Source organism: Ptychodera flava, chromosome 21 (assembly GCF_041260155.1).
Source record: "Ptychodera flava strain L36383 chromosome 21, AS_Pfla_20210202, whole genome shotgun sequence".
Lineage (NCBI taxonomy): Eukaryota > Metazoa > Hemichordata > Enteropneusta > Ptychoderidae > Ptychodera > Ptychodera flava.
The window spans coordinates 14,085,329-14,096,057 of record NC_091948.1 but is presented as its reverse complement, the minus strand read 5'-3'; the positions used below and the strand labels follow the sequence as shown (position 1 = coordinate 14,096,057).

The 10,729-nt window shown below is 43.3% G+C and overlaps 1 protein-coding gene across 1 annotated transcript in view; it reads left to right on the top strand.

The window, feature by feature from the left end:
• The first annotated feature begins 3,103 nt into the window (after positions 1 to 3,103).
• The window catches only part of LOC139121484 (A disintegrin and metalloproteinase with thrombospondin motifs 7-like), a 31,804-nt gene continuing 24,178 nt past the window's right edge, over positions 3,104 to 10,729 (top strand). Inside the window, 2 exon segments of the mRNA XM_070686386.1 lie at positions 3,104 to 3,450; positions 3,864 to 4,234. Of these exon segments, the coding sequence (XP_070542487.1) occupies positions 3,345 to 3,450; positions 3,864 to 4,234 (477 nt within the window). The 5' untranslated portion in view covers positions 3,104 to 3,344.

Genomic DNA, 10,729 nt, shown 5'->3' with positions numbered 1-10,729 from the left:
CAATTAGAAGCTCTCCATCATCCTAAAGACCGAATTCATTTAACATTTTACATTGTTAGTTGGTAAGAGGAACCTCTTTAAAGCTCGTTGCTTGCGTAACGTTCCAACGGATTACACCGATAATCCTGGCCGAAATTGCGGCTTGAGAAAGCACCGTGAATCGAAACAGTGCGCTGTTGTCACCCTACAGCATCTCGACCAAATTATCACTTGTTTTACTTTTCTCTGCCCACACACATACAATTCCACCTCGGGAGGGAAAACGAGAGAGAGAGAGAGAGAGAGAGAGAGAGAGAGAGAGAGAGAGAGAGAGAGAGAGAAGAGAGAGAGAGAGAGAGAGAGAGAGAGAGAGAGAGAGAGAGAGAGAGCTGACCTCTCTGCCAATGCTATGAACTTGGGCCTCTTTCTAAATATACCGAAAATTAATCAAATATCAATAAAAAACATTTCCGCTCGACTTCCTCAGAAATTCGAAAATGTAACCTCCATTTAATGTGATTCCCAGAGTCATCCAGCGGCTGGCTGTCATCCATTTGCCCATCATGTCAGAAGGCTGTCGTTAACACTACACTATGATTTATTCAAGTTGGCATGAAGCGTGGTAAACACTGCTACAGAGAGAGAGAGAGAGAGAGAGAGAGAGAGAGAGAGAGAGAGAGAGAGAGAGAGATGATGATGATGACGATTAGGATGATGACGTTAACAAAACAAGCCTCTCTTCATCTTCTCGCGGGAAAACGTCGTACATTATCTTCAAAAGTTTTGTTGAACAGGGACTAGGGAGTTGTTCCCATTTTTGGTAATATACTGCAGTAGCAACGCGTCATTTTGACATAACACAAGACTTACAACAACTAGATAGTGCAATCTATTTCGGTACAGGGTCTGATAACAGCGTCTTGGTGTGTGTCCGACGACAAACATCGATTTCAATGGTGCTATGCCGAACTGATACAGCATCACAATGAAATCGGCATCTATTTTGTGGCTTTGCTTTCAAAACCGTACTCAAAAGAGGAAAAAAGCCGTTTCGATGCGTTCTTGCATTGCAAATTGAGATGTTGCCCGCATGCGGACAGATATGGAACAAACGTGCAAGAAGGGTTCTCCGAAGTCTAAATGCAACCCGCACAAAGTGGATGTTCAAATCATTTCTTGAAATTATAGTCTACCGTGGACGGTGGTCCTGTCCAATGAACAGGTATCAATGATCAATTTGGGAACATGCCCGTCGGACCGAATAAGATTACATAAGTTTAATGACCACAGCGACCATCTCGGTAAAATCAGTGCATTTCACAAAGCAATGGACCCCTCACTTAACCTAAAGATTCGAACAAAAGCCAAAGACGGCATCGATTGTCGACAGGACACCCGTGGAGTGTCAGGCTATATTTGATATGCTCCACAGTCGAGGTTGAAATACACTCTTTTTCATGCTATTTTTCTAAAATATATTCATTTGAGATCGCTCGCCAGACAAACGATTTTGCGTGCCCTACATTGAATGTACCGAGAGGTCGATCGCCTGTACATCTAACGCAGGGGTGAATAAACTATTTGATGAATAAAGGGAACCCTCATCCTCCAATAAACAGGAAACAATTTTACTTCCGAGACGCGTGTTCTTGTTCGTCAGCGTAGAAGATAACGTGTTTCTTTCGACGATTATATGAGGTCGGGCTGACTCATACCAGCGTGTATCTCCTTCCCGGAAGCCATACACGGCGAATGGCAATCGTGGCCGTAACTGCTGACTTTAGCGGAGTTATCGAGTGGCATTGGGCAACAGACCCCACGGCGCAGCGTAAACGCTTCTCTTCCAGGCAACTCTTGCATATTTAACCCCTATGTCGTCAGCAGTATACCAAAACAAAGGCAAGTGCCACAATAGAGAACTCACCACCCATCGAGTTTTCAGAACTTGAACCCGTGGCCAAGAGTGTCTGCTGATAGTAATAGTAATCACTGTCATGTCAAGATGGAGGACAATGCAACTTGTTAGGGGCAGTGACTTTGCACGGCCTTGCGCGGACATTGAGGGAGAAGACCATATAGGGGGTTGGCTTGCTAGGATATTTTAGGAAGTTCTTTTTAGACCATATATGCCCGTAAAAACTCGTCTTATGCGAACCTCAGTGAAAAAAAAAATCCGATTACCCCCCACCATCGTTATCAGTGTTGTGGGAGGGCCGGAACACGGTAAAGTAGTTTACATTTGTAAACACCTAATTCGCTTCTGTACTGACAGACACTGGATCTGGTCGGCGATAACTCATATCCCTGACGGGAAGGATTCCCCTATTAGAAGGGCACTTAGAGATTACGTGGCCCTGCGTGTCAGTGCCCCCAGTTATTCCCATCAAACCACCGTCACACCTGGAGTCAATCGGAGGCTGAGATCATTTCTAGAACACGTCGAAAATCCGAGCAATGCTGCGATATGCACGCAAAGTTTAATCATCTTTGACGCCTCTGTCACTTCGAAGTGTGATTTGAAATTTATTGCATGCGATATGACTAACAGCTAACCGTATACCCCTGACGTCACTTGCGCACGGGATTGTGGGCTTGTCTGTCTTCGCTTGGTTTATTTTCGCAGGGAGAGGGCAACAATTGGTTGCCAGTGGGCAAAAGTAAAGGAAATATATGTTCATGGACAAATGACGTCTTTAGAGTGGGTGCTTGAAGTATGCTGTTCCTGATTTTAAAATGTTTTAAAATAAATGCCATCTAGTATTATTGAGCGCTCCATTTTCCAATGAATATTTATACTTCATGATCAGATTTCTGATCGACTGTAATGCTTCTTTGCCAAATCTTGACGCGCCGGATGATGATACCGTTCATGAACGATAGTAAAATAACCATGATATTACCGTCGATAAAGGTAACCATTACATTGCATAAAGCGTCCGCCGTCTTTTACATGAGCTTTAATGCGAGTAACTGTGTCCTGCGGCAAAGTAAGTAATCCGTTCTTTGACGACCACGACCATCCATTGGTGAGTGAGAGCATCACGTCATCTCGGACGCGCATGTCTCCTACAGCATCCTCCCCTAGGAAATACTGGATCACCCCTGAAGAGCTATTTGATATACAAGAGAAACCTTCTATTTGTTCTCCGTGTTTATATTTTATAACAACATTGGCACGAACTCAGATTAGGGGTCTATTGTCAGAGCTGCGCAGCGAGGCGGGCATTTAAAAGCATTGGCAACTCCAGCCGACCCGACAGCTGACTGACGCGAGCCGAACAGCGTTGAGCTCTGCAGCCTGTCATTGGGAGTCTGTGGAGCAACTTGTAACCGAAACGACTTTTCTCATTCAACGTGGCTGATCCATGATGCCTGAGTTTGTTGTTGTTTTAAGCTTCTTAGCCGTGTGCCAGTACTTCAACTACGCGGCGTCTGTGCCACTGGCGTTCGATTTTCCCCATGTCAAGCAAGGTTAGTTTTACTCGTTTTTCGCTGTTGTACCGATTGTGCCAAATTTCAGCCCTCCCTGTCAGCCGGCCCATAGCTTCCTTCCCAATCGACCATGACAACTTGCTGCTTTCTAGAAAGCATGCGACTACCTTTTATTGGGCAAAGAGTATTGCGATTGAGGAGTATTTTTTATAGTTTTCTCACACAGGCGCTCTATTCTGCAAGCGGCAATGGCTAGCAGAAGCGCGGGCTATTTGGAGTAACGAGTATTAGTATATTGTTAGCGTTACGGTTTCACTACTACAAAAAAACCCGGCTCGGCTCAACGGTGTTCACAAAAGCCGTTTGTTTTACAGGCAAAAAGTTTAAGCTTGTTTTATCGTCTTCTCTTTTCGTTTGTTTTAATAGTTTAGCGTCTTTGTGTCTCCACACAGGTGAGTTCGCGCGGAGTCTAGCCCAGTATACCATCGTTACACCGGAGGCAGTCGACCGCGACGGCAATTTCCTCTCTCACGACCTGGGCTACCACCGACGCTTGCGACCCCGCAGCTTGTCCGGATCCGGTACCGGTTCGGGGTCACCGGCGGACACCGCGTTTTTCAAGATTTCTCTGGACGGTGACGAGCACCACCTCACTCTGACCAAGAACCACAAGCTCTTGGCACCAGGCTTTGTGGTGGAAAGAAAACGTACAAACATTACGGAATCGAAGATTAAACACCTTGGGCAGGACTCTTGTCATTACCATGGTCACGTCACATCGAGGTCGAACTCCAAGGTCGCCATTAGCAACTGCGACGGTCTGGTAAGTAACAAGAAAATAACGCGATTTATCATTTTATGACCCTTGCTTCCAGTGGCTTCCGCAAACGAAATTCTTTCGCAGATGCAACGATGGTGTAGCGTGACCACGGCCTTTACCTCGTCATGAGAGAGAAAGAAAACGACACACGAGGAGCTACATGTGTGTGTACGTGGTAAATATCTTTCGTCGTAGCGCAAACACTACCATCTGGGATAGGGAACATTACTGTTTGCCCCAGACATGACAATTTACCGTTATTTTAATCTTGCCTTTTCATGGCCGAGAAAAATGTAGACATAAAATATTTATATAGTGGTCAAATTTTTATTTACAAATTTTCAAGTATATTAGCCATCAAATTGTAATTTGGATAGTAGGGTCGTCGATTTCGCTACAACGCATACATACATACATACATACATACATACATACATACATACATACATACATACATACATACATACATACATACATACATACATACATACACACACTACTATCCATCGATTTCGATCAGTTCGTACAAACAGCCTGTACTCTGAGAAAGTCAATACAACATAAAACTGCTGAAAAAAGCAGGGCCTAGGCCTTTTCCTAATTCGTTAATTAGTGTCTTCAGGGTATCTATAAGCCAACGCCATGCAGAAAGGGTCCTGTTTTCAAGGCAACCGCCGCTACTGTACTTCTGCCGGCGACTACGTGCACTGCAACAGACCCTCCAATATTAGCGTTGACGGGGTGTCAATGCGAGAAACACCGTGGTGATCAGCCCTGTTTTGCGCATCATAGTGTACAGGCAGCTTTCTCGCCCGCTAATGGCTATTGTCACGTGGAACGTGTCGACTACGTTGCAACGACACCAAATCTGAATCTGGCGTTGACACGTACATTCGGTTTCAATTGCCGATTCAGGGAAACAATACCCAATATTCAAGACCCAGACGCTCGGTAGCGTTATCTCTCCGCCAGCGTCTAGGTATTTTGTACCTCTGGTAAGAAAAAATTAAATAGCAAATAACAAAGTGCATACGAAATACGTTTATGACGATCTTGGCCGCTCATAGAGAATCTATATTTCCCCGAAACTGGATCGGGTCGATTGTGTTTGGAAAAGAAACAAATTGTTTTGGTTCCCGGTCAAGTTTGTGGTCTAGCCTTTTTGTCGCAATAGCGCCTTTTTATTCTGTCGTACATAGACTCTTCTTTGTCATTACAACACTGGAACTTTCACCCCTCGTTGCTGGCCCTTTTCATCAGTCGTCGCGGAGGATGACGGAGAGTTCAACCAAGACAAAAGTCGGTCTTGTCCGGTACGCATATTGCAATTCAATTCATAGACCAGTAATAGTCTTGTTTTGCTGATGCAGTCTCGGTGCACTGAAAAGCCATCCTTCCGTGTATGGCCTCGATTCTCACCGTTACTGAAGAAGCCAATCAAAATCTTGGCCGCTTGCAGCTTGCCCTGAGAGCACAATCAGTTCCTCCATCACTGGGATTTTAGGGTAATGAGAAGGATGGCTCTGGTGGCGTTTTGCGCAGTTTTTACTCACAGTGAAAAACGGTTGCTCGCCAACGGTTATATTATAATCAAACTGCTCCCTAACAATATAATTGCACAGCATACTAATCCGATACCGCACATAAGTGGCATGCCGCTGGAGCAAGAATTTTAACTCTTTGCAGGTTTTCCCCAGCGCGAACACAACAGACCCATGGTCATTCAACCACAATTTGAAGTCAGGCCAAAGGGTCTTTCAAGCTAATGTATCATTTGGCGGTCGACTTCTTTCACTTAGAACTGCATAAGGTATCAATGAAAGAAACCTGTGATTATAATGGACACGTGTAAGATTATGGGTGCTGCGGGGGTGAGGCTCCAGGTTTCGGCCGTCCATCCCTATTCCAGAATAAATACCTCAGGTGCAGGTAGTGACAGCTATCGATGGGTAAATGTGCTTGCGTTGCAGTTTTTTGCAAAACGCTCTTTAAAGCCCCAATAGCTGCAAATGTTTGAAAAACCAAACTCAAAATATCCTTAGTTTTCCTAGATTTTTCTTTGAATAAAGCCCATTAGAGATTGAAAAAGTGTATAACGCTGCTATGAGTGTCAAAGTGGCATTTTAGAACGTCATTTTAGATTTCCCGCCATTTTCAAAAACTCATCATTTAACAGAGAAAATAAAGATTACAACAACAAAATGTTGACCATCCTGTGTTGTGCATTCAAGTAAATGGCATCATACTTGTTTCTGGTATGATCATGATGTGTTTGTGTAGGAAATACTGTTTTTTTTTGTGTTTTCCTGTGAGGGCGCCATTTTATGGGTGCGGCACCCATTTATTGTTAAACCTGTTAAAACGTGTAGGCACGGTCCAAATCAGCGAGCAGTGATACTTCAATACAAGTCATTCAGTTAGCACATTTACACAAACCAACTTTGGTTTGAAAATAAAATCATAAAAATAATGCATAAAATTAGCAGCTATTGGGGCTTTAATGTGGACACCCCAACGCGGAGACCCGTCCAAACTATGTGACAGCTGCACCATAATATAGCATATCACACATCTGGACAAGTGACCGTTTCATTCAAGCTTCTGCCTTTCACTGTTTTCTATCATCTCTTCAGGCAAAACCTCGTATCACGATTTTTATCTGAATCAATGATAACAATATCCTCTTGAAGCTCTCTTAGCAATCCAGTGGAAAAGGATCTTGTTGGCTTGGTGACTTCGTCAAGTACACGTCCAAGATCCGGACAACGCTCCTCACTGGTTTATTTACATGCATCTATACCTGAACATCTATCGTAGTTTCTAAGCTATAGCTATGAAGCTGGATATCGTGAATATGTGAATTATGAGCTTGAACCATCATTCAGGTGCTGTCAAGTGACAGACAAAGCCTCGTTGTGATTTGGTCAGACCCTAAGCAAAGTCTAATTCGAGGTACCAGGTGCCACTTAAAAACGTCAGTTTAACACGTCAAATAATTCCCGTTTGATGTTCATGCCCAGCTGAACATATACTGATGTTTGCGAGGCAAGAGATAGACCCAAGGCGGCTAAGGTGTCGGGAAAATTGCGGTCAACGACCCCGCAAATTCCTTACAGGGCAAGAAATCCCAGACTTACATGTATCTTGTAAGTGGCAAGGCGACATGTTGCCTCTTATCCCAGAAAGATCATCACGGAGGTTTTGTAGCCAGACTTGAAAAGGTGATTTGAGCCTGTCTTTGACGCCGTTGGACAAATAGCTTCGAGAGAGGGAAAACACAGACATAATTTTCAATCGGAGTTTTTAATCTCTGTGTCTCCTGCGTCTCTATCAGGTGTGTGTCTTGGAGCTTGGAGGTACATAATCTCGTTTGAATGTAGTTATCACATCCAGGGCAGCTAACACCTGAACAATGTTCTTGGACGGGGGAACAGACGAGAACGGTTTATTTTTCGCGCAAGAAAATCTTTTTACTACTCCGTTATGTCAGAAGGCCATTTGTGAACAAGACTCGAGTTATTTTAATGGGCTTTCTGTATCATTACTGTTAGACCTACGCGTTAAAGTTATATGGTATGCGATACCTGTTACTCTGTTACGCTGCTACTGTAAAGTCCACTTCTGTTTGCTGATGGTATCTTCACCACTAGAAGTTCGTCGAACCATTACGTTGAGTACCCCATGGTCGACCCTCGCAGGTGCTCACTGATGTAATCATTCCTTTGTCTGCCCCCCTCACTCCCCATACGAACTCTGAAGAGTGCGATTGTGACTCTGCCATGGCTCGATCAAACGTCAATAACTACTGTTAGGTTTATCGCCCATTTCACATTAGCATTAAAGATCCATTAGCTGTAACTTTGGTCATTTTTAAAATTTTGTTTGTTCCGTGTATCATCTGCAGTTTCTGGTTTGAATCCCTGAACCATGGAGGAATTCCTAATATTTAGCTCATAAATATACCCTATATTAGTATAATCTGCATTGTTATTGTTTAAATTTTGTATTCAGGTCCGGACTTAGTCTAGAATACATTAATCAACAGTAACAATGGTCATTTCACATATACAGGCCGTGTTGGCAAGCAGAACACCGGGCATTGGTCATGATGATCGGATTATAGTAAAATTCTGTAGTTGATACATTGAAACAGAGTAGTGAAAAATTAGTCAAAAGTTACAGCTAATGTCCCTTTAAGTACTTCCTGCCGTTTTTCCAGATCGAATAGATATATCTCCCATCGCTTCACTCATTTATGGCCAATAACATCATATCACTGATGCGGGATACGGCTTGCACGCGATTGTCAGATGGGCAACAACTGTGTTGTGTTGACGTTCGGGAGTCAAAGGACGCTCTTTGCCGGCTTTTCACACTTTGTTTTAAAATATTTTGTGTATTCAACGAGGATACATCACCCGTCAATGAATGTACTTTCAAATGCTCCATTCACTTTAGTTCATTTTAACAACCAATAAACAAGTGAAAGAATAATTTGTACAATGAAATCCTCGTGGTGTACTAGAAGACTGGTATCAAAACATATCCCTGTCATTATTCCCCATATAGGACATAATAATAATCGGTTGCATTGTCCAATGACTTAAACTCGTTCACAGTCCACACCCCAGAGCTTCAACGCTTGGAGAACATCGCAATCGAAAATGTTCTTTCAAGGTTTGAATTTCAGTTGCCAACGCCCCTTGCATCGGGATAACGTTAGCCAACTCACATCACGTGACAAGCAACTCAGAACCACACATACTTAGCGAACATTACCAACTGTCGTCAGCTTACTGTGAATGAAGATTAATATATAGACAGGGATCTCATCAAGACATATATATATATATATATATATATATATATATATATATATATATATATATATATATATATATGAGAGAGAGAGAGAGAGAGAGAGAGAGAGAGAGAGAGAGAGAGAGAGAGATAATATGATGGCGATGATGATGATGATGTGACAACTTTACCGCTCTCAATTTTCAAATTTTTACAGCGGAAATAGGATTATGAAATGATCGTAGTAAAACAATAGCAAATTATGAACAGCCTGTGAAATCGCTACAGCTGGTAATATCATAACTTGCAATCGATAGCATGGTATTACTTCACTTTGGACGTCACGCATTGCGTCAGCATCTATTATGCTGGCCAGGGACATACTAGAAACCAAACGCTGAGAACATAGGCATAGGGTAGCACCTTCACATCAGCGACTTTTTTAATGAGGGGACAGAGCATGCCAACTACCGTACAATTATGCTAATCGTGACTTGAATAGTCAAGGGGCTTTCATCATTACTGACCCCGTTGTTCAGTACATTCTATTTTGCCATTCCCGAGCGAGGGAAAAAATCGCGGTTCCCACGCATCGCGACCTTAAGATTGAAACAATCAGACGCATTGGCCTAACGGTAAGAATGAAAAACGACTTGCAACTGGCATGCGATGCCTAGCAGGCTACATCTGAACGCTTCGCTCAATATTCCTGTGATTTAATGACGTCTGGGCATCTAAGACATGCATTCGCATGGGATTCGCAACACATCGATGATTCAATATTCCTCATAATGAAGTAGCTTCGATCACTGGCCGCTCAGGAACTGTACAACGTATTTAAAATCATCATACCCTCTCACTGCTGTCCCGTCATACAGTGCAAAACACAATTCCATGGAAGTTCCCCATTTCTTATTCACAAGCTACCAGGGCTGGTGTAATGCCTGACCGAGTCACGCTGTGCCTTTCGAGCATTTCAATTGAGTCATGGCCGTCCGATTAGAAAATAATCTAAATCAATTCATGCAAATACCACAATGTTGACAATTAAAATCGGGTTTCAAAAGTTTTTGGTGAAGAAACACAAACAAGAGAGGGGGCTTTACAGTTGGTGCCTTTTTGGCCCACTTTCACTTTTCAGCTGTTGTGTATTATGGACACCTCTTGTTTCTACAAGTGTAATGTTTTTATAGACGGCGCTGGAAGCGACTCGAACCATCACATTGAATAGGCACAATGCCCTATTGTGTCCCCGCTTCAATGTTTCAAATAACAAATATTGTCTAATTTACACGGTTTGGAGATCGACAAACACTTCACGGGCCATTTCGGCCAGACCGCACGTACGGAGTTTACTCTAAGGCGTCTTTCGACACTTGCTTGATGTTTCCGGAGAATTTTTGTGCCCCGTATCGAAGGAGGTCTGAAGACACCACGCAACTATATCCACTTCGCCGCGGTTTGCATATTTTACTAGGTCTAAACCCCGAAGTAGGGAAACACGCTGTTACACCGGAGTGGCAGTTTTCCGTTTTAAATACTGTTTGCATGTTCACTCAACGAACTCTTGACCAGTAACCTCCGTTCCTGAGGCATAAACCGAGTGAACGGCGGCAGAGTTGACTTTTCAGAGCCCAGTGCCCAACCTCCTTGCCAAGTCATGGCGTCTGCAAGACAACAACAGATAAACAAATGTTA